We start from the raw sequence: 25,467 nt of genomic DNA on the forward strand, positions 1-25,467 counted from the left end.
CTGTAGGATGTATCTTGGAATACATTGGCTAAAACATCAATAATTATTTTCGCAATTACTTCACCATTTACATTATCGATGAACTTAGTTGCCATTAAGTACGATGTAGCAACATCAGAGGGATGCAGTATTCCAGCAACAACATTTACAACGCATCGACCTACAATGTCCTTAGTTTCATCAGCACTGACATAAAAATAGTTATTCATAAGATGCATTTTTATAGGACACATCTCCTTTTTATAAATTTTTGGTAAATATACTTTACGCAAAGTAGATTCGTTAACAATTTTTTGTTGAGTGTATTTTTCCAAAAACTTTTTTAAAACTGGATTTTTTAGTTTGTGTAAAGGAATATCAGCAGCTGTAAATACTTCGCATAACTCTTCGTTAAAATTCTTTTTGCAGGGGTCGGTATTATTTTTATGCCTTCTCGAATTTTCATGGCGTGAAATGTGATACTTGAAAGCACCGGAACGTTTTTTCACAAACATTGCAACATACTTTACAAGTATCCCCGACAGAATAATTTTCCCCAAATTCTAGTAACCATTTATCTAAAGATCTTTTAAAAGTCGACATAATAATCGTTAAGAAAAAAAGATATGGAACAAAAAACAATTTTACCACATATGGAAACTAAAAACAATTCTTAAAAAAAAAACAATAATACGAACTCAAACAGAACTCCAAATTCCAATTAAAGGTAATTAAAGAAAGATAAAAAGCAAATTTGACGAAATTATGCGGATGAAAAGCGTCGAATACTACACATTTGTTTGGAATTGAAAATTAACGCTTATTTTTCGCAAATACACCATACATGTGATACATCATTGGAAAGTTAAAAATATGGTCTTTTCATTAACATCATAATCAAGTATAGTTTGTATTTAAAAAAATACAACTTTGTGTTGTATCTCAAAAATCATTAAATATTTTTAAAATTTTTCAACGGCAGTATATTCTACTTAAAAAAGTGCCTTAAGAACGTATCCACCCCATTCCTCTAATTTGAAAAATAAACGAAATATGAGCATTTTTTGAAATCACGAAAATTTGACTTTTTGGCTATAACTTAAAAACAAAAGAAGATAGAGGTTTGGTGTTTGCGGAATTGGGTTAGTCTCGAAAAAAGAGACCGTGACATGGCACCTACTTTTTTCGTATCTCTTATAGTTTCTGAGATAGCCTATAATAACACCCAAATTTGCCCACCCTGTACAGGGTGTCCCAATTTCGATGTCCGTATAGGCTATCTCCGAAACTAAAAGAGATAGAAAAAAAGTAGCTTACATGTCATGATCTCGTTTTTCGAGAAAATGTTAATACCGAAAACTCCGAACAGCTATCGTCTTTTGTTTTCGCCCTATCGGCAAAAACTGAAAATTCTGCGAAAACGATAATCGCGAATATCTCACTTATTATCAAAGATGGAGTATTATAAATAAAACATTAAATGGGCAACTTTTTACGAAAAATTCAGTGGCGTAGGTAGAATTTTTTTCCTATCTTTTATTTTCGAGATTTTAGACGTAACTTTATTTTTTTAAATGGAAACCATAGTTGGCTATGACCTAAAATAATTTGTTATTTTCTTCTGATAACAAATATATATAGTTTGTGGGGTATATTTCTTATAGTTATTGAATAATTAACAAAAATTCATTTTATTCTATCTAAAACTATTGTATGTATTTAAAAGCTAATGTTGTTATGGTGATAACCATACCATGATGGAAAACATTGTTTCCAATTATTGCCAAAGTTTGTAGTAGTATTTAAAAATTCACTAACAACTCTGGCATTATGTGCTGGCACTCCGTCATATTGAAAATATATCATTTGAGACATATTTAATGGCAAATTGTCGACCAAAGGCTCAATGTGCTGCCTTAATATATTGAGGTATTTACCTGAGTTTAAGTTTTTATGGTAGATACTATATGCCAAATATCTATTATCTAAAAGCGCACACCATATATTGAACCCCAATCTTCTTTGAACACTCAACAACTTCGTCGATCCAGATGACATTTTGAACAAACAGCAGATTATTTAATTTTTCTAAATATCATCTACAAAATTCTAATCTTAGATTGACATCGCCGGCACGTAAATAATGAGTACCTAAGCCCCGCTTTGTGTGGTTTATACTTATATTTCTTTCATATTCGGGAGCAGCGGCTGTTGGGTCAGACGTCTTGTTCAATTTCTCTGCAAGATGTTGAAGGATTTATCGCAAGTGAAGCCAACATATTGACATCATTCTCTTGCAGGTCATTTTGGTATGTTTTTGCACGTGGTTTGGAGAAGGACCAAAAATCTATTAAATTTTCTGCTAATCGGCTGAAGGTTCTTACGTGCGGTTGTCTTCTTTCCGGATACCTTGTGAAATATAATTCCGCGGCTAACGTGGCATTCTTATCTGATAACATATAGCATTCCATCATGTTACATTTTTCATAATTTTCGAAATTCATTGTAAAGTTTTATTCAGTTCTGTTATACTTTGACACTTAACATGCTGGTGCTTCGTACCAGCCCATAATGCCAGAGTTGTTATCGAATTTTTAAATACAAACTTTGGCAATTATTTGATACATTATGTTCCATCATAGTATGTATGGTTATCACCATAGCAACATTAACTTTTAAATACATATATTGGTTTTAGATAGAACAAAATGAATTTTTGATAATTATTCAATAACTATAAGAAATATACCCCACAAACTATATATATTTGTTATCAGAAGAAAATAATAAATTATTTTAGGTCATAGCCAACTATGGTTTCCATTTAAAAAAATAAAGTTACGTCTAAAATCTCGAAAATAAAAGATGGGAAAAATATTCTACCTACGCCACTGAATTCTTCGTAAAAAGTTGCCCATATAATGTTTTATTTATAATACTCCATCTTTGATAATAAGTGAGATATTCGCGATTGTCGTTTTCACAAAATTTGCAGTTTTTGCCGATAGGGCGAAAACAAAAGACGATAGCTGTTCGGAGTTTTCGGCATTATCATTTTCTCGAAAAACGAGATCATGACATGTAAGCTACTTTTTTTCTATCTCTTTTAGTTTCGGAGATAGCCTATACGGACATCGAAATTGGGACACCTGTACATTGTAAGCTACTATCAGCTGCAGAATATTTAGTGTAAAAGAACAAAAAATAAAGACAATAAAAGATCAAAAATAATTGAATTAAACTTCATTGTTCGTTAAAAAAGAACCACTGACTAAAGCATAGCAGTGATCACTGCTCGAGAAATAGCAGATCAAGAGGAACAAAGCATAGTTTATACTATTAACCTAGCAACAATGCGTCAAAAGTTGTAATACATTTTCCGAAGCTACTAAAACGTTAAAAAATAACGAAAATAATTTTTTTTTCAAAAATTATACGCGATCGTGAACATTTTTTCAAGTAAAAGTTATGTGAAATTATGCTATCCACAACAGTGAAGAAAAAAAAATTATAGATTTACAAAAAATAGCGAAATTACTACTCACTTCCGGTATAACCGGAAGTACAAAGAGAATGATGTAAGGAGCGGCTCTTACTTTGTTGTGAGGGCGTGCTAAAGGCGTATGCGACAAGCAGAACCTTGTCACGCCGGCTTGGATTTAGAGAGCAAAGTTACATGAAATTAAGAAAAAATAAAAGAAATCAAGTTAAATTTAAATAACAAATTTAATGAATTAAAATCAAACAAAAAAAAATAGCAAAAAAAAATACAATCTAAAATTAATAAACAGAATTAATGTTAAAATAAATATGAACAAACAAAGTTTAGCTACAAAAATAACTCGAAAACTTTATAATTAAAAACATTAAAAAAAAAATCTAAGTTCAACAATTACAAAATGATCAATTTAATAAAAAGAACAATTCAAAAAGAATATCGAATTTTACGTAGGTTCATACCAAATCAGAAAAAGCTAAAGCAATTAGTTACAATCTTTACAAGTTAATATGTAAAATAAAACATTAACGAGTTACCTAACCCTTGGTAACTCGTGTTCATATTGAGAGGTTTAATCCGTTATAAAGTGTAACACTTTAATCTTAATCCGATCGAATAAAAGTTAATTAGTAATTATTAATTAAACAACTTAAATCAAACTAAAGAATTACTAAGACTCTTAACCGAAACCGAATAGGGTGTTTCGTCGAAGAAATTAATTTAAATCCAAACCGAACTGAAAAACTCTCTCAAAATGCGCTCCTCCTCAATATTTAAACCTTTACCCCCTGGACGCTCTTATCAATAATTAATTAACAAAATTTTAACAGATCTGCGGATCGCTACAATGATTTCATGTCGTAATAATCCGTTTTAACGGCTTAATTATGCACTCCAAATGGTTTTCTTATATCACTAATAATAAAAAAAAATATGGGGGTGAGCCACTTCTTAGGGACACTCGGTAGAGCCATTTGAAAAACAAAAGCTAATAATCGCTTAAAATTGAAGATGGCCTTGGAAAAAATTTATTTGTAGCATGAATTATAGTATTCATCAAACCATTTCATTTGATACCTCGGTCATGAAAATCGGAATGTAAATGACAGAATTACAGCTTGGGGGGTTTTTGTCTGACACCCTGTATGTAATTATTTCATTTTTTTTCAACAATTTTTTGTATCTTTGTATTTTTTCATTTTTTGTATCAACGCAACCACGAAAAACATTATCATTTGACAATGTTGAACTGGTTTTGAAATAAATGAAAAAAAAAGTTACAATTATGATATGATCGATGTGATTAATTAATTAAAATAAACATAACAATTTTATTATAAAACCAAGTCACGTCATATAGGTACTTATCAGCCTATCAGCGTTTGTAACACGTGACTTCTATACACGTGGGTTAGTTGCCGGTAATTGTTGAAGATTTCTACTTTACCGCCATTAAAAATATTGAAGTAAATAGCAAATGAGGTTATGTCGAATACAAATTTATCAAAAAATTTATTATCTGTACCGTCGTCGAGTGAAGTAATAGGTGGTATTAATAAAAAGAAAGTACAGTTACTAGAAGTCATTAACGAAAATACCAACGAATCTGTAAGAGAATTACATCAAGCCAGAATGAAGTCTCTTAGAAGAGAATTGGAATATTTGAAGGAAACTGAATGGAAGTACCAAAGCGTCGATAAGTATTTAGGTCAAAATCAGTGATATTGAATGATAAATATGGAATTAATTTAATTAATAAAAAAAATATATTTAATGCTTTTTCTTGTAACTTTTGTACATCATTATCGCCATCTGTTGGTTTTAAATGGAGTTAGTTAAACTTAATTAATTGAGAAAAAAGGATCAATTTTAAATTTGTACCAGTTTAGATTAAAATATTTTTGGTATAGATCATATCTATTTTTTTAATTAAGCAAATCCATTAAGACGTCGTTTCGTTTCTGTTACAACCCAACCCTATTTTTACATGCTATTTGCCCATTTATAAAATATGCATCATAAAACATATAAACATATATATTTATGGAATGTAAAGTATATTGCAATAATTTAATAAGTTAAGTGTGTAAAAAAGAATGTTGGTAGCACTGCCCAGCCATCGATGGCAACTGACAGTTCGGACGCATTTTTGTGAAAAGTTTTATGGTTATTTCCGCTGAAATAAGTATTTAAAAGAATGGCAGAGTTTGATTTAACTTCGCGCATAGCGCAATACTTAGATAGGCATTTAATATTTCCTTTATTGGAGTTTTTGTCCGCTAAAGAGGTATGTACAAATATTGAGGTTAGGTCTCACCGACCATACACATTTTCAACCCATATTTTGTCTTAAATTTTTATAGATATATAGCGAACATGAAATCTTAAAAGCTAAAACTTATATTTTGAGTAAAACGAACATGGTAGATTATTCCATAGACGTATGGAAACAACTGTATCCAGATCGTGAAGTTCCCGAAGAGATGAAGGATCGTCGTCAACACGTTGTAGCGGAACTTCAAGTTCTCCAAGAAGAAGTTGAACCGATTCTTCGCGTTATGGCCGATGATGAAACGATGAAAAACATGGAAAGCATGCGCGATTCAAAAACTCTCATTAATTTTCTTTCTCGTGAGTACAGATTTGAAATAGAAATGATTGAAGGATTACACCGTTTAGCTAAACATCGCTACGAGTGTGGAACTTACTCTGTTGCTTCATCATACTTATATTTTTGCTCATTGGTACTTCCACCAAATGACAAAAATTATTTGAGTGTTCTTTGGGGGCGTTTAGCTTTACACATTTTGGTACAGCATTGGGATTCTGCTTTGGAAAGTTTAAATGTTTTAAGAGAGTACATTGATTCCAGTCCAAATCAATTTGGGGGAAACAGCTTACAACTGTTACAACAAAGAACATGGTTAATTCATTGGTCATTATTTGTTTTCTTTAATCATGCAATGGGGAGAGAATTGATAATTGATTTATTTTTGTACAGACCTCATTACTTGAATGCTATTCAAACAATGTGTCCCCATATTTTGCGTTATCTAACAACAGCGGTTATAATTAATCGTACACGGCGATCGGCTCTTAAAGATCTGGTAAAAGTCATCCAACAAGAAAGTTATACATACAAAGATCCGATAACAGAGTTTGTTGAACATCTTTATGTTAATTTCGATTTTGATAGCGCTCGTCAAAAACTGCATGAATGCCAAACGGTTTTGTTTAACGATTTCTTCTTGATATCTTGCCTTGATGAGTTTGTTGAAAACGCTCGCTTGATGATTTTTGAAACGTTTTGTCGAATACATCAGTGTATTAGTATTGGAATGTTGGCGGAAAAATTAAATATGAATCCTGATGAAGCTGAGTGCTGGATTGTTAACTTAATTCGTAACGCTCGATTGGACGCTAAGATTGATTCGAAATTGGGACATGTCGTAATGGGGGCTCAACCGCTTTCGCCATATCAACAATTAATCGAAAAGATTGATTCATTGTCAGTGCGATCAGAAACCTTGGTTGGGCTTATTGATCGAAAATTAAAAGCAAGGACAGATGTAAGATTTTAATGATTTAGTGTTTTAATTTGTTTTCTTTATTAATTTTTTTTTTTTAGATACGTTGGGGAAATCAAGAATTTTGAAACGTTTATTAAGTTGTGTATTATTTTTTTCAACAAACTAAGATTGAAGTAATATGACTTCTTTAATACAAAGAGTTTTACATAAATGTATTGAGTTTTATTTGTTCTTTTGGATTTATTTCTTATACAAATACATAGATAATTTAATAAATTTTACTTAATTTTTTTGTTTAATAAATTTTACTTTAATAAGTTATTTACTTGCTATATTGGAAAAGATTATTTTTGTTTGTTTATAAAATTTCAATGATAGTAATTTATAGTTAATAGATTTTTTTTAATTTAATTCCTTTTAATAAATTCTACTTTAATAAATTATTTATTTGCAACTAGGGTAAACACGCCTAAGGTCGACCGGTGTCAGTAGTCGACCATCTGCAACTATAAATTTCAAAAAGTAGTAAAATTTCCTCTATTAAAATTTGTATCAATAATTAGTTGCCAGTGTCTGTAACCCAAATTACAAGCAATTGCGTAAATACTAGTGATGGGACGGTATTTGAGGAGCGTACCGCTTCCACGCGATTTTAAAATACCCGTTACAGAACGTTACTAATATTATATATTTGTAGTGATGGTTCGGTATTTGAGGAATAATATTTTGGAGCATTATTCTAATGGAACTTACTATTCCAGCGCGATTTTTAAAATACCCGATTCCGAACGTTATACAGGTGTCTCACGTAACTGGTTCGTTAGAACTTTTTTAGGTTCCAGTATTCGTACAGTTTTGAAATTTTCCGGTCTACCAGAAGTAGACCATAACTTCGTTATTTTAAATGGAATGCTATAGTTTTTATTACACCTTTTAATTGTACGTAAAAAAATATGTTGACTTTCATAAAAGTTATTGGTACCTAGCGTTTTTCGTTTTCGAGTTATTTTGATTTTAAGATTTTTTTGGCAAATTTCACCATTCTCTTTAAAACCCTATATCCCAGCCAATGTTCATTCAAAAAACCTCTAAATTGGCACGATTACTCTTCAGGTGCCATCAGAACGCCCCATATTTTATTAGCCTACACGAAAGGGAATTTAATTCTCTACAATCAGCGCCCTCCCTAGCGTTTACGTTACCCCGGACAAAAAGACAAACTACCGCCCTTTAAACATATAATGCCTTCCAAAAAGTCTGCATCAAATAATCAAACATATAAAGCTATGCTATCAAAAATATATAGCTAATTTATTGATACAAACTTTTTGGCTGACACTGTACTGATATTTTTCTTTGGGATCTTCAATCGGTTCATCTCGAGATTCGTATGAGAAAATATTTTTTTTTCTTTGTATGCGGTGTCGTGGAATTGTTGATTCAAAATTAGCTTCAATGTCAATTTTGGCAGCCAGTTCTTTTGCACCAATTATACTTTCAATGAAAGACTTGTCCGATCGAAGATCCTTAAAGAATATTTTGCAATTTTGCAAGAGGTCAATTGCAGATGCTAGATCGAAATCTTTTGTTTGCATTAGTTTGCTTATAGGATTAATGCAGTTTAAGATTTTGTACCAAGTTTTTGTTGCGTCGTATTTTTCTCCTATTTGAAATCGTAAAGTCTTTAAGGCCTCTATCCTACTCTCCCATCTAGTGGCACTCAATGGTTTCAAAGTTAATCCTTTAATATGTTTCAAAAGTATTGCCCACCGAAACGTAGATGATGAAAAAAATAAATTTAATTTCTGGATTATATTGAAGAAATTAGCTTCTACCGAAGGAGCTTTTGCCATATCATTAACCACTAGATTCAGAGAATGACTGCTACACGGAACGTAAAACGCTCGTGAATTTAAATTCTTAATTCTAGATTGCACTCCAGCTTTATCGCCTTTCATATTAGATCCATTATCATATCCCTGTCCTCTAATATCTTGCAAGTTTAAACCCATATTAGAAGTTCTTCAATTATGATTTCAGTCATTTGTTTTCCCTTGGACCTTTCAATTGGAAGGAAACCCAAACAACTTTCATTAACTTTTATTTCAGCGTCGTTGAAATCAGATTTATTGACTGTAACATATCGGAATATAAGTCATTTGCTCCACCTTACTTACGTCAGGAGTGCAATCTAAAATTATAGAATAGAATTTGGCCTTTTTTATTTCATTAATAATATGAGACTTCACATTTTGATGCAACAAGTCTATTATCTCATTTTGTATATTTTTACCGAGATTGTAGGCTTTCGTCTCCTCTTTTTTCAGCGCCCTTCGCACGTGTTCTTCCATAATGGGACAAAATTCAGACTACTGTCTAAATTTGAACTGCTGTTCAACTATTTTTAGGAAGTTGCCATTATTATGCTCAAATAGTTTATCTCTTGTACCTTGAAAAGCCAGACAACTTTTACCAAGCATTTTAATGATTCCTACGATTCTTAGAAGCACTTCATACCAATGGTTTGTATCAGTATTAATAATTCTTTGAGCAGTTGCATCTATAGTTTTACAACACTTTAGTCTTTGACTCAGTTCCAGCCATGATTTGTGAGCTTCAATATGACTTTCTGAAACTTCGTGTTCTTTTAACGTTTCAACGATATGCTTCCAACTTTTAAAGCCGTCTTTTGAAAGAGAACTGATCACACAGCCGAAAATTTTACAGCAAAAGCAATAAATATAGTTTTTTGAAATAGAGTATACTAGCCAGTCTCTTACAACATGCTCTCTATTGGTAGAAAATCGACAAGCAAAAATTTCGATTATCAAAATGTTATCACATTCTGAGTCAAAATGCCGCCCTTTAGAGCTGTCGCCCCGGACAAATGTCCGGATGGTCCGCCCCTAGAGCGGGCCCTGCTACAATTTATCTATAAACATTACGATTAAGAAAATCACATCAAAATATAATTTTGTTATAAAAATTATATAACTTACGTTATAAATGAAGAAAATGCTAACGTTGAATTTTATAAAAATACCACATTGAATATTAAAATATTAAAATTTAAATAAATAAACTAAGGTAAAATGTTAAAGTTAAATATTTTGTTACGAATTAAAATGAAACGTACAAGACGAACACAACGCACAATAATGGAAATTTTACATGAAAGTAAGTACACCACCCGAATAAACCGGTTACATATGAAAATCGTTTCAATAAAGAGATGGTAAAATCAGAAAAATATTATTTTATTTGTATAGTTTTTCTTCTCTTGCTTCTTGATAGGAAGGAGTATAATGGGGTGTAAAAAGTATCAACTTGATCGTTGAGAAGATTTATTCTTTTATTTTTCTTATGTTTATCGATTTCCAATGTTTCCAAAAGATCCAGTTTAAACCCTTTCTCGCATTTATGTAGCAACTTCGTGTTATCGAAGTCGATAATATGACCAGTCAATTGACTGTGTTTGAAAATGTTAGAATTCGCCTTTGTTTTATGTTCCTGTAGTCTTAAATCAAGTCTACGACCTGTTTGCCCAATATATAAACTATTGCATTCTTTAAATTAACTTTATAAACTCTATAATGTTTATAGATAATTTGTAGAGAATTAAATTCTCTTTCTGATAGGCTAAAAAAATATGGGGCGTTCCATTTAAAATTTTCGACTTTCTCGCCATTGAATATGGAGAAACAGTAATGCAAATTCAATTTTTGACCAGGCTGTATAAGATACTCCGATACAACAAATGACAATCTATTTGACAACATCTGAAGAGTAATCGTGCCAACGTAGACGTTTTTTGAATGAACGTTGGCTGAGATATGAAGTTTTAAAGAGCATGTCAAAATTTACCAAGAAAAGCTTGAAACAAAAATAACTCGAAAACGAAAAACGCTAGGTATCAATAACTTTTATCAAAGTCAACCTATTTTTTTACGTACAATTAAACAGTGTAATAAAAACAGTCAGGACAGTCAAGTTAAACGCCGTTATACAGGGTGATTCACATAAGAACCGACACAGAACAGGGACATGTAGAGGACGATAAATTAAGACGATTTAACACAACTTATCTCTATACTAAGTTGTACTCCTGAGGAGTTATAGGCCTTTAAAGTTGGGTCTTAAATTTTTAAAACATTGAATATCTTCGTAATACATTAAGTTAGAAAAACCAAATTTGGTATACGTTATGAGTGTACCGAGGGTATTAATTGGTAGCAAGTTGAGACCAATTGAGGCATTTGAAAGGGTTGATTACGGGTGATGGTCCCCTAAATTTTGACAGATTTTTTTAACCTTTTGGTGGATTTAACACATTATTACCTGATTTCATGTGGAATTTAGTTCTAAAACTTTTTCTACTCTTATTATTTTTTTAAAAAACATTGTCGTTTTCATAAAAAACTCAAATATCTAAAGACACGAATTTCGTTAATGCTACTTAAAATCATCGAAAATTCAGTAGTCGGCTGTGAAATTGTACGTCAAACTTGACAAATAGGTTATAAAATCTTGTCATCAAATATCTTTATAACCTATTTGTAAAGTTTGACGTACAATTTCATAGCCCACTACTGAATTTTCGTTTATTTTAAGCAACATTGCGAAATACGTGGGTTTAGTTATTTAAGTTTTCTATGAAAACGACAAAGTTTTTTAAAAAATAATAAGAGTAAGAAAAATTTTAGAATTAAATTCCACATGAAATGAAGTGGTAATGTTATAAGTACGAAGGCTTTCACGGCCGGTGTGAATTAAACTAAGATTAGGACTCAGAGTGTCACTTCGAACCAGTTTCTGAAGAAGGTTGCAACATGGCATCCGAAACGTCAAACCTTTTATTAAAAGACGCACGGCAAAACCCGAAAGTTTCTAGTGTTAGTTCTAGTTTTAGTCCTAATCTTAGTTTAAGTAGTAATGTATTAACTCCGCCAGAAAATTAAAAAAATCTGTCTAAATTTAGGGTACCATCACTTTTAATCAACCCTTTGAAATGCTTCAATTGAGTTCAATTTGCTACCAATTAATACCCTTGGTACACTCATAACGTATACCAAATTTGGTTTTTCTAGCTTAATGTATTAGGAAGATATTGAACTTTTTAAAAATTTAAGAGCCAACTTTGAAGGCCTATAACTCCTCAGGTGTACAACTTAGTATAGAGGTAAGTTACGTTAAATCATCTTAATTTATTGTCCTTTACATGTCCCTGTTCTGTGTCGGTTCTTATGTGAATCACCCTGTATTGATATTTGTTTAAGGCTCCCTTAATATATTCTTTTTTCAATTTTCGGATAGCGTGTAATTTTTTAAAATTATGATAATTAGGGGTAGGGAATACACAGGCTTTCTCAAGACCACAGATTCCTTGGCTTGACTACAAACTGACTACAAACTTGATTACAAGTTTTTCTTTGTCGTACTGAATCAACTAAATACGACTACGTTTTTTCCTAACACTGTATGCTTTGAGGATCATTGAATGTCCTCGCTTGTGATCAATTAATGATATTGTATTTACGTTAAACATAACTTGCAATTAGTTGAAATCACTGCCAACTACGATGAGGTAACTTTTGTAATTGCAATGACGTAAACAAGGCTTGCAGATACTTAAAAGTACCTTTTTTCTGGCTTAACCATTTATGTAATCAAAATCTTATAAGAGAGAAAAACGGTTTAGAACTAAATGGGCTATTCAGAAATTATAATAATGTAATTCTCACCTGGCCAGAAAAAAAAATATGGAGTAATATCCGGTGAACACATGACTTTTCCAATATTCCTGTGTTTCTAAAATTGTATCAAAAACCATAAAAAGACGTTAATTGAACCTAGGAACTCACTTCTGAAAAATGGTTTCAATTGATTTACGCGTTTTCGAGTTATAAAAAATAAAAGAATTTTTTTTGCTAACTTTGAAGTCCTCTAGCGGCGAAATGAAGCAACTTTGGATATAGATAACTTAACTTAAATCGACCTATTTTGAGGCAAGGAATCTGTGGACTTCCGAAGCTCTGTCAAAATCACGAGCAACAATTACAGAGGAAGCGATACGAAAATGGTTGAGAGAGCTACACCACTTCTTAAACGAAAGTAATTGCAAAGACATTTTTGAAAACTCTCGTCGGGTATTGAATGGTGAGGAAACCATTCCGGGTTTTCCGAGCAATAATATTTTTTATGAAAAGAAAAATGGCAACTGTTGTACCATTTTGAAATCTTGACTTTGATATATTTCACAAACACACAGCCACAGACGTAATAATTCCCAAACATTCATTCAACTCTACTGAACATAAACAGGCATCATTTCGTTTTCTTTTCAATAGATTACAAAAAGTACCGTTAAATGATTCCAATTATCTCACAGAACTCCATAAAATTGTAAAAATCGGTTTGAATAATGGATACAACATCAAAGACTTACAGGACATTCATAACATGATACATAAATGTAACATCGTTAAACTGATATATCCGCACTATAAGAAAAGCGTTATAGTATATTAAAAAACTAGTTTCCTAAGACACGTTTCAAATGCACGAATTCAAGTTGAAAAACGAGTGGCGAATCCACGAGTTTTTTAATGAATGAGTTCTTTAAGTCTTATGAAACGTGTTTTTTATGGTATTTTTTGTAATTCGCGTTTTCACCCTTTTTTTTCTCAAAAATAAAATAAATTTTGACAATGTAGGGAAATAGGTATAAAAATATGAAATAGGGTAGCAGTTGATAACACCGTAACACTTCAAACTAGAAATTTGAATTGACAATTGGAAACTGTCAAAACACATAATGTATTAATGTACATAATTAATGTTCATAATGAACCAATGTCACCAACTTGAACTGGTTCCATAAAATGTTACTAAAATCTCATTACAGCATCGGGAGGGGATAATAAGGGAGGGGGAAGCCAATGCGTTTTCAAATGTTTACATTTTAATATCTCCTGGACCATTCAACCAGTTTGATTATTTTTGGTCTTGTTTGAAAGAGCATTTCATGCTCTTTTAAAAGATATTTTCAGTAAGACCGTTTGATTTAAAACAAATAAGCTAGAGGGCGTTATCTGCAGCGATTACATATTTTTGAAAAAAAGTTAAATGGAACGGTACTATTTACTTCATAGATCAATTCGTCTATCTTTATCGGATCAAGTTACCTTAGCAAACAAATAAGAGAGGACAAAAATGGTATTATCTAGAACCTCCTAGAGCTGACGGATCAATGAAACATCAACAATGATAATAAAACAAAATAAACCAAAACACTTAGAATTACTTAAATTTTTGGCAAAAATAACTCACAAATGTTCGAAATGCCTTCCATAAACCTCGATGCATCTAGTTTCGACGGAAAAAAAGCTGTTTAAGTCTCAGCCCTGGACACGTTTCTAATGGCATTTAGTACTTTGTCATATTTTCCCTGGTTATTGTTTTTTCTTGAAAAGTTAGGTCGTTTAGTGCACTCCATAGATAAAGGGGTGAAAGCAATGTGGGTGTTGCTCGAACCAAGAAGCATATTATGCAAGTTTACACCCGCTTGTTGAAAGATGCTTCATGCATCCATAGCATTTGTGGTTTGAATTTTCCAGAATTATATTTAAAAGTCAATGATAATAGTTCAGTCTGTTATCATAATCGGTATCTGTTAAGGCCTGAGGGAAAACAATGTGGTGAAGATACATATTATTCTCTTGAGGAATCTTGTGGACAATTGTTTTCGGGGTGCCCATATTATGTGAGATTGCATTGCTCACCAATGTGATTTACGAATTTCATGGAGATGTCTGAATGGGCTACACGTTGCTAGTTTCCCGTAATCCCGAAACCAATCTTAAAAACTCTTCTAGAGAAAAGTGTCTTTTTTGTCGATTGCATTGCACATTTTTGCCATACAGTTGCATCATATTCGAAACATTGAAAATAAATGATCGTACGCTCTATCATACGCTTCTGCGTTTGTACATGACATGTTTACAGTTGCCATGGTTATGTGAGTAGTGTAAGAATGCTGGTTCTAGACCGGAAGTTAATCCTGCCAACCCTGCGGTGACGGCACGTCTCAATGTATTAAGTGTACGGAGCGGTGCCAACCGAAGTTTGGGGGAAAATAAATTAGGTTGGTATTAAAAGTAACTAGAGATCTAGGGATTTTTTATAAAAAAATAAACAGAGAAATTTAAATAATATGGCGCCACCTAGATTGAGTGGTGCAAGTAAGAGTGAGTGATAACTTGTGATAAGTGAACTGTAAATTAGCGTAACTTGACCGAAAAATTAAATGGTGGTGGGGATATAGGATTAAAAATGAAAAAAAATCATTACATTTCAAATTAACAATAAATTATATTAGTTTGGAGTGTAAATTCGAAATGAATAAATTTCGCACCATGCGCTAGAGATAATGTAAACCGCAAAAAAAATGTGGTTAGACGCAATAACTCTCTAGATAAACAAATTTCCAATAACAACTGTTGATAAAATAAAAATAAATAAAATTATTAAAAAGAAAATTCGAGAAACAATAGAAATTACTCACAGTATAAAAAATAAACTGATCGTTTTTGTTTTCGCTTAATTTTTAGCACACATTTCTTTCTGTTCGAATAAAACGAAAAACCGTTTTTCGGACGCAATATTGACACCACCGATTTTCATCTTCAATAACATTTTGCAAGTATGCCACTTCAAAATCCTCATGATCCATTTTACGAACTCGCGTATCGTGTATGAATTTAAAACCAACATTTCGTAAAGACATTACTCTCTGGAGTTGTATAATAGAGGGTTATAATGCAATGCGGTTGGCGTCTGAATGGACTATATGCAATATCATATCTAAAAATTGTACAGTTTCATGAAATATATATAAATTTAAAATTAATTTTTAAATGTTCGTACCTGTAGTCCTCAAAGTTTTCAAAGAAATCGCATTGTAGATCGTGGGGAAATGGGAAATTAAATGTGAATGGTTCGATACACATAATTAGGCTATTTATGTCGTGATTATGTGTTCCCAACACATCCCAATGGTTGGTAAACCATGTCCTCCACAATCTCAATATGATTTGGATCGGCAACATCCCAAGCTCAAATACATGAACCCTTTTCGCGCCTTTTGGTTATCCTGCATTATACACGGTGATGAAACTGACATGGGGTGGGGGATCTCAGCGGTTGTGCCTGTGTGTGTGTCCGCACAAAATATGGCATAATTATGAAGCGGAATTGAAAAATACATGTTTTTCTTAATGTTTAATTTTTAAATCAGCGGCGGCTCGCGGGGCTTTCTAAAGTGGAGGATAAATTAAATATTAAAAAAAAAATTTCACGTACTATAACTATAAAGTATATTAAATTAAAGTTAAGAAAGAGTACTTCAAAATGATAAATACCTCCTCTGACGAGTTGCCACTAGAAAACAATTGTTTTTTATTGTTTAAAAATTAAAAAATTTTTTTTGCGTGTCATATACCGGTGTCCCTCAAAAGTGGCTCACCCCCATATTTTTCTTTATTATTGACTAAAGCATAGCAATGATCACTGCTCGAGAAATAGCAAATCAAGAGGGACATAACGTAGTTTATACTATTAACCTAGCTACTATGCGTCAAAAGTTGTAATACATTTTCCGAAGGTACTAAAACGTTAAAAAATAACGAAAATAATTTTTTTTTTCAAAAATTATAAGCGATCATGAAAATTTTTTCAAGTAAAAGTTATGTGAAATTATACTGTCTACTCAATTGAAGAAAAAAAAATTATAGATTTAAAAAAATAGCGAAATTAGTACTCACATCCGGTGTAACCGGAAGTACAAAAAGAATGATTTCATGTCGTAATAATCCGTTTTAACGACCTAACTATGCATTCCAAATGGTTTTCTGATATCACTAATAATTAAAAAAAAATATGGGAGTGAGCCACTTTTGAGGGACACCCGGTATATCTGCATTACACTATAGTCTTTTTACTATAGTTTAAAAAGGGAACTTAAAAAAAATAAAAAAAGGAACTCGGTACATTTGTCGAGAGCCACAAATAATTATTCAAAGAGCCGCATGCGGCTCGTCGAACTGCATTTGCCCAAGGTTTATATATAAAAGGTTGTCTAGGTTCGTACGCAACCATACTGCGCATTACGTCACATGTGGAAAATAATACCGCCAAGCAATTCAAATTAAACAAATGCATGGAGCACCACATGGCCATGAGGTTGCGTGCGCAATCCGTGATCGCTTACGTCACGAAACACTCCTGCTCTTGCCCCTCGCCCACAAACTAAAATCAAAGTATTGCAGCATAGGAACTTAGACAACCTTTAATATATAAACCTTGGCATTTGCCCACCGTTGTTATACACAAATCTTGTTTTTAGTAAAAACCTACTTAGTAAACCTCTAGTGGGCAATAGTTGTATTAAACGTATGTTTTGCACACACACACAGACACAACTGTTGGGTACCCCCACCTTATTTCAGTTTCATCACCGTATAATACAGTTTTACCAGTAACTTTTTTTAGTAATTAATACGCAAATTTTTAGTTCTTTTTTTGGTAATATATTTTTTTTAATACTTTTTTTTAGTAATTGGTTGTTTTTCTTTAGTAGTTATTATTTTTTTTCATTACTTATTAATTTTTTTAATAGTTATCAATTTATTTTTTAGTAAATAATAGCTTTTTTTAAAATTTAATAGATCTAAATTCTTTACTAAAATATACGGGACTTGGCCACTCTGTTAAAATCATGTTACAATTCCGTTAATCCGGTTTTGAATTTCATCTTATTCTGTGGTATAATGCAGTTTTACCTCTTCAGGTAAAGTGCCATTTCCGGTTGGTAGATTTGGTCTAAAAGTTGTTTACGAGCTTTCGATTTTGGTTTAATAGCTATATACCAAATGTCATTACGGCAACTGATTGCGTTTTTAAGTTATCGTGTTTACACAATACATATACATACATACGTACGTACATGCTGAAAATGGTTAATATGGACTCAGGGGACCTCAAAATGTATATCCATCAAAATGTCGAGGTCGAATTTTTGCACGATTACAATACTTTGTCTCATATACAGGCGACTAGCCGGCGCAGCGTCGACGCGAGTCGGTTATTTCAAGTTAGTGCAGCTCATAGTGTTTATAATTCTCATTCTCCCAGATCCCATAGAACAATTGTGTGGTTTACTTACCTTACTTCACACAATTTCAAATGCTTGCGATAGTACTGTGCTATTACGGTGCAACAAAGCATAAAGTTTGGTTGGTTTGTGTATTAATTATACCTTTTCCCAGACGATGAAGCTAGTGTTCCTCTCACCAAAGAGACGGTGTTAACCTGATTGGAGGTGATGAACAACTCACTCCAAACATCCGAATGGACGGTTCTGAATACCACCAGATCCAGACCGGGGCAAACGTGGACCTTCGCGGTTGACGAAGTGTCTTGCAAAACCCGGCCGAGGTGCGATTTCTGTACGTGCCGGGGTGTTCAGTCGGGGGCGTCGTGCAGGTGCTGCACCACGGGAGAGTGGAGGAAGCGGAAAATCCTCCACTCCTGCCCGAAGCTCGAGAGGGTGCGCTGGAGTGAGAGGGGCCGGTGAGACGGCTGCTCCATCCCAAGCGAGAAGTAAGTAGGGGAAACTGTACTCAGCACAGTGGATAAATCTATTAACTGTTTACAGGCAAAGCTGCAGCACGCTAGGGCGGCTACGGCTGTCCTTAGCAGAACCTGGATGAGTGAGCGAATTGATATTGCCCTCATCCAGGAACCATGGCTCGCCAATACCGGGCGCATCAGCGGACTCGGTAATTTATCCGGTAAGTTACTTTGCTCAGGGGATAGACCCAGAGCCTGCTTACTTATCAGGAACAACATTAATGCTTTCTTAATCTCAGAGCATAGCGACCGCGATTGTGTGGCTGCAGTTCTGAGAATCCAAGGTGAGAAGGGCTGGACAGAAATTGTCCCCGGTCGCTGTGCGAGACATAATGGCCTACAGCCGGAGGAATAACCTACAAGTTGTTGTTGGATGTGACGCCAATGCCCACCACACAAATGAAAGAGGTGAGTTGCTTTTTGACTACCTATTAGGGGAGGGGCTTACTGTTAATAATGTAGGCGCCAAACCAACCTTTGTTACCAGAAATAGAGCAAAGGTACTTGACATTACGTTCAGCTCAATTATATTAAACTCCAAGATAATCTCCTGGAGGGTATCCTCTGAACCGTCGTGTCATAGACATATTCAATTTAAAATTGACCTAGGGATGAAATCGGACTGTACGTACCGTAATCCCCGTAGCACTAATTGGGATCTGTTTACGAGTTGCCTTGTTTATGAGTTGCCATATAACCTAACTAGTGTCATCGCAACCGTTGGAACTGTGATCAGGTTGAAATAACCACGGAGCAGATCTCTGTGGCAATTCGCTCTGCCTATCACAGTAGCAGTCCACTGAAGGTGAAAAGTAATAATTGGGGCACACCCTGGTGGAATTAATCTCAGCGCCGAAAGACAAGAGGTCAGGAGGCTCTTTAACCGGGCCAAGACATTAGGTGAATGGGAGAAATATAAGTAAGGCAAAAAGAGAGTCTTGGAGGAGGTTCTGTGAGCGAGTGAAAGACACACCCAGCAGTGCAAGAATTCACAAGATTCTCGTTAGAGATCCGGCACTACCCCTGGGCTCACTTAAGCGGCCTGACGGTAGTTTTACGGACTCTAACAGAGCCTCGTTAGGGCTTCTCATGCAAACTCACTTCCCAGGAAGCTTGATGATGAGGGCTGATAATTCCACAGCGGGCTATTCCTGCAAGGCAAAGCGCCCCTCAAATACGGAATGGAGTGTGGCTAGAAAAATCGTCACTTGCACATCCGTGGATCAGGCGATTCAAACGTTTAAGCCGCTCAAATCGCCTGGAGAAGACAATATCTTTCCTGCTTTGTTACAGCAAGGAAGATCATTGTTGTTGCCAATTTTGGTAAAAATTTTCAGAGCGAGTGTCGCCAAGGGTATCTTATATACCCAAAGCGGGCCGTTCGGTCCCTACTCCTAATGTCTTTCAACCCATCAGCCTAATGTCATTACTGCTGAAAACCCTTGAAAAAGTTCTGGAACGGTATATCCGTATGGTGCCATTGGTATCTGGTCCACTGAGTCGCCACCAGTATGCTTATCAAGCGGGAAAATCAGCAGAATTAGATGGTAGAGTATCCAGGACGCTGCAGGATAAAGAAATCTTGGTTTGTGCATTTCTGGATATAGGAGCGTTCAACAACGCAATACCACAATCTCTTGAAAGAGCTGCTCTTGACAGGGGAGTGGAAGCAACTATAGCGGGTTGAATCCGCAATATGCTTGATAGTAGAATAGTTTCTACTTCACTCCACGGTGATACGATACGCTTCAGATCGCCGGGGGGTGGCTGCCCGCAGGGAGAGGTGTTATCGCCCCTGCTTTGGTCCCTCCTGGTTGACGATCTGATTCCGATAGTCGAAGCCGTTGGTGTAGAAATGTTATGCTGATGACATTGTCGTAATGGTCAAAGGAACCTGTTTGTCGAGGATATCTAAAGTCCTCTAGGTGACCCTAGATACCATTTGCGCTTGGTGTAAGGGAGAGAACCTCTCACTAAACCCGCAAAAGACGATTGTTGTGCCCTTCACCAGGAAACGAAAGTTGGATGGACTAATCCGCCCAACTATCCAAGGAGAAGAAATTCCTTTCTCAAAGGAAGTATAATATCTAGGAGTAATCCTAGACAAAACCCTGTCATGGAATGGACATTTGCAGGGAGTTTTGCACAAAGCTAGACTATCCTTGTGGACTTGTCGCAGTCTTTGTGGAAAAAATTGGGGTCTTACCCCTGAAAGACTGTACTGGCTCTATGTGACTGTGGTTAGACCTATGATCACATACGGAGCAGCAGCCTGGTATAGGAAACTCCGACAGACTTCAGTTATCAGTAAACTTTCACGAATTCAACGAATAGCTGGATTGGCAATCTCTGGTGCGATAAGCACAACGCCAACTCTAGCAATGGAGGTTCTGCTTGGCCTATCTCCTCTACATTTGCATATAGAGAAAGTGGCTAGAACAACCAATTTCTAGCCACTCACGATTTAAGCAATATGCTCAAAACTGTCCCCGACATGTAAGCACTGATACTGTGCTATCAATGCCGTCAGATTTGGCGGCATCATTTGGAGTACACTGCCAGACACCTCGAATTAAGCAAGCTTACAGCCTGGGTACGTACTGTACTGTATTCCAGGCGGAAGAATTTGCTATTGACATGGGTGCTAAAATCCTTCTTGAAAGAGGGGTGAAGAACATGACAGTACGAATTTTCTCAGACAAGCAAGCCGCTCTCCAGGCGCTGCAAACCGTGAAAACGGTGTCGGCTCTGGTTAATGATTGTAAGAGAACATTAAACACACTGAGTTGTGATAACAGAGTTTCTCTGATCTGGGTCCAGGGTCACTTTGAGGTTGCTGGCAATGAAGTGGCAGATAAGCTAGCACAAGATGGCAGCGCTGAAGCGTTTGTGGCGCCGGAACCAGCAGTTGGTGTATCATTTGCGATGGCCAAATATAGAATTGGACTGTTGGCTGAAGACTTCGCCTACTGTGGACCAGTTCTCCTGGAATGAGATATGCTAAGGTGTTTATTAACATCGCCACTGTCAAACCCGGGAATATTTTAGGACTTGCCCGTAGTAGCATAAAATTTCTAATGGGTGTTTTTACTGGGCACTGCCGATTAAAAGCACATCTCAACTTATTGGGTTTAGCCGACGATGTTGAATGCCGACTATGTGCGGAGGAAACAGAGACGGTTGAGCATGTTTTATGGCACTGCCCTGCCGTTAACCGTATCAGATTCTCGATTTTTGGGTCGCAGTTTATCTCCTCAAAAGATCTCAAAAGATCTAATACTGAGCAAGGTATTAATGTTCGTTAAGAGCAGTGGACTGCACGGTGAACTTTGATAACGATATCTATTGGGGTACAATAGATCCTTAGGGTCGCGGTGCAAGGTTGGTTGGTTCGCCTACCCGATATGTATTCTATGTAATGTAATGTAATGTACTGGAAGTACATAATAGTATATTAAAAAACAAGTTTCGTAAGACACGCTTGAAATGCACGAATTCAAGTTGAAAAACGACTGGCGAAGCCACGAGTTTTTTAATGAATGAGTGCTTTAAGTCTTATGAAACGTGTTTTTTATGCTATTTTTTGTAATTCGCATTTTTATCCTTTTTTTTAACAAAAATAAAATAAATTTTGACAATGTAGGGTAATAGGTATGCAGCAGTTGGTAATACCGTAACACTTGAAAATAGAAATTTGAATTGACAATTAAAAACTGTCAAAACACAAAATGTATTCACTTCAATGTCCTCATCATTGTGGACCTTGTATTCGATGCTAAGAACGTGTTTAAACATCCATAGACAAAAATTGTCACATTGACAACTTGAAAAATTAATGACCCAATGTCACCAAATTGAACTGGTTCCATAAAATGTTACTAAAATCTCATTACAGCATCGGATGCTGTAAGGAGTCTCATTACAGCACCCGTTTGAGTACTGTTTAAGCTATTTAGAGTACATTTATTTACTCTAAATAACTAAAATAATTGGAGTACTGGGCCGATCTTACAAGTAGTTCTAGTTTTACACTAGCACTGTTACCATGTAGAACTAACACTATACCTAGAACTAGAATCATTTGGGTTTAGCCGCACATCTCTAAAGATGGCTAAACCCGAATGATTCTAGTTTTAGGTATAGTGTTAGTTCTGATGATAGTACTAATGTAAAACTAGAACTAACACTAGACCCAGAATTAGAAAGTTTCGTGTTTAGCCGTGCGTCTTCAGACGCACGAATGTTTCTACTTCTAGGTCTAGTGTTAGTTCTAGTTTTATAGTTATTCAGCGCTAGGTTGTTGTATATTTATGGAACTAAATGTAGAACTAATACTAGAACTAGAACCATTAGAGTTTAGACGTCTTAAGAGACATATGGCTAAAACCGAATGTTTCTAGTTCTAAGTGTAGTGTTAGTTCTAATATTAATTACTCATGCCTGCGATCAAAAACCTTTTTTGAAACTGAAAGGCGATCTTTATTGATTTTTGGGTGCTGAATCCGGAAAAAATAATGAAAAATTTACATCACCCTTAGTTTTTTTCGCAAATTTAAATTATTTTCGGATATCTCCCAAATTTTAAGTTGAAAATCAGCATTACGCATTATTCATACAATAATTATTACGTCTGATTGATTATAATCAATGTCAAACAATCTCTGACCTATTCCTAGTATAAGCTATTCGCGTTGAATTGCACGGTATAGCTATCCTGCGCCATACACCGTTACTTATGCTATACGCCGGTATTGTAAGACGTTTAGTCTAGTGTTTATACCAACATTTAGTTATTCTTGGTATACGGAGCGGTATAAACTGTTTTGTAAGATCGGCCCTAAAACGAGTAATTACTTTGTGTAATTACTTGTATTACAAGTACTTTTTAAAAACACTTGTTACTTATTACTTGGCGTAAAAATAATTTATAGCGCTATTTGTACTGGTTACTGGGAGCACTTTTCCTTTGTACTTGTAACAGCTGTGTTCGAAATTAATTTTACATGTTCACACATATAAAACCGCTACCTCTAATACATCTAGTTTCATAAATGTATTCAATTTTACTCCTATATAAAACACTATCTTGTTTTCAGGTTGTACAATTTATTAACAAAAAACAAATTTAATTCAATTTTTCCAAAACTTCTTGTATTTTTGGCATAATTTGTTTTCTAGAAATCTTAAGATTATGCCTAAAATACCTAATATCATCAACATCACAACATTCCTCTTTCATTTCTAAATCTTTATAATCTTTCAGTATTTTAATAATATCACTTAACAGTTTACTTGTTTGGCAAATCGAATAAAAGGCGATATCTCGTTTAACTTCAGTACCTTGTGCGTCTAAACCCATTAAAATAATATGATCACATTGCCTTTCATCACAAAAATCTCGTATGTGTTTCAAAACTTCAGTTTGATTTAAATATTTTTTCACCAACATTGGTAAGCCAGGTATTAAGACATTATTTAGTATTTTTAAATCTTTTGCTAAAAGTTGTTTTGGGGAAAGCTTTGAAATGTCGATGTGAGCTGACCATAATTCATCAAATAATTTTGCTGGATTCGATTTGATTTTTAAATGAGATTCAAGTTTATGAGATATTTCTAAATCTAATTGTTTTACTTTTCCTGCATCTTCTTTTAAACCAATTGTATCAAAGATTATTGTTTCTGAAAAGTTATATCATATTAATTTTTTTTTAAAGATTTTTATAAGTGTTTATTACCATAAAGACACTTTGCAACAGTTGGACTTAAGGCAGAAATATCGTTCTTTAATATTTCATTAGCAATTAAAGTGGTACAAGATCCTACTGTTCTCATATCAATAATATCTTTATCCCAATTAGCTTTAGGATCTAAAGGGCGGTGATCAAAAATTCTTTTCACATTATTTTTTAGAAATTCAAAATGTTTAGATAAAACATGATGATCAACTAAAATTATTTCAAGTTCTTTGTCCTGTTTTAATTCATTTAAATTGATAGTATCTCTAAAAATAAGAATAATAATTATTTAAAGTTTTATCATTCAATTTATAATTGATTACTTATAGATTAAATAATTTTCCTTTATATCACATTTGTTAAGAACATAAATGTTTTCAGTACGTAAGGGAAACTCATTTTCCAGCACATTTAATAATGGGAGAACTAAATTTTGATTTGTATTGGTTTTATTTAGAAAATAGGCCAATGATAATGAGGAGATTGTTGAATCTAAATCGCATGATTCATTGCCCAAAACAAAACAGACTTTGTGGGGCTTTATTGGGAGATGCTTAAAAAAGTAATAATTTATTAATGATACTATAAATGAATAGCAACGTGAACTTACTGTTTTTAGCGATTTTACATACTCAACAAAAGGGTCCAACGATTCTTTTGCCATATTTCTGAATGATGTTTTAACTTTCTTTATAAATGAAATGTGTTTTTGTAGGATGAACAAATGGAACGTTAATGAAATAAATTTAAATGCCAGTTTTTAGTGACTTTGGCATTAATTTAACCTAAAATAATAATAGAATTACAGTTTTCTGTATTTCTGATATTTAAGAAATGACACTGTTCGAAATACAGTGTGTTGTTAATTATTGTACCCGTATACAGGAGGCTGTATCTAAATGACGTACAGTGTTAGCCTTGTTTATAGATATACATATATCGTATATCTATACTACAATGCGATCAAGAAAGCCGGTCCGCTAAAAACTACTTTCCCAAGCGCTTGATGCCAATACTTACTGCCCTCGTCACAGCG

General features: G+C 34.1%; 2 protein-coding genes and 2 long non-coding RNA genes across 4 annotated transcripts; 2 read left to right on the forward strand and 2 right to left on the reverse strand.

Annotated features, from left to right (window-relative positions):
* The first annotated feature begins 5,579 nt into the window (after positions 1-5,579).
* Positions 5,580-7,219, forward strand: LOC111414369 (eukaryotic translation initiation factor 3 subunit e). The gene is made up of 3 exons (XM_023045689.2): positions 5,580-5,765; positions 5,842-7,047; positions 7,107-7,219. Exons 1-3 carry the CDS (start codon positions 5,676-5,678, stop codon positions 7,131-7,133), a joined length of 1,323 nt encoding a protein of 440 aa, XP_022901457.1. The 5' UTR covers positions 5,580-5,675; the 3' UTR covers positions 7,134-7,219.
* Positions 7,220-14,536: 7,317 nt separating this feature from the next.
* LOC111414371 (uncharacterized) lies at positions 14,537-16,402 on the reverse strand. Its single transcript, XR_002706268.2, has 3 exons — positions 15,934-16,402; positions 15,572-15,870; positions 14,537-15,503 (listed from the first exon to the last, which is right to left on the reverse strand). It is a non-coding gene; the product is annotated as an uncharacterized lncRNA (long non-coding RNA).
* A 1,699-nt stretch (positions 16,403-18,101) lies between these two features.
* Positions 18,102-19,098, forward strand: LOC111414380 (uncharacterized). Its single transcript, XR_002706270.2, has 3 exons — positions 18,102-18,666; positions 18,722-18,857; positions 18,936-19,098. It is a non-coding gene; the product is annotated as an uncharacterized lncRNA (long non-coding RNA).
* Positions 19,099-23,782: 4,684 nt separating this feature from the next.
* Positions 23,783-25,242, reverse strand: LOC111414378 (exopolyphosphatase prune). The gene is made up of 4 exons (XM_023045697.2): positions 25,042-25,242; positions 24,755-24,984; positions 24,432-24,697; positions 23,783-24,375 (listed from the first exon to the last, which is right to left on the reverse strand). The coding sequence occupies exons 1-4, from the start codon at positions 25,093-25,095 to the stop codon at positions 23,822-23,824; spliced, it is 1,104 nt and encodes a 367-aa protein (XP_022901465.2). The 5' UTR covers positions 25,096-25,242; the 3' UTR covers positions 23,783-23,821.
* Between the last annotated feature and the right edge of the window lie 225 nt (positions 25,243-25,467).

Source organism: Onthophagus taurus, chromosome 1 (assembly GCF_036711975.1).
Source record: "Onthophagus taurus isolate NC chromosome 1, IU_Otau_3.0, whole genome shotgun sequence".
Taxonomy (NCBI): domain Eukaryota; kingdom Metazoa; phylum Arthropoda; class Insecta; order Coleoptera; family Scarabaeidae; genus Onthophagus; species Onthophagus taurus.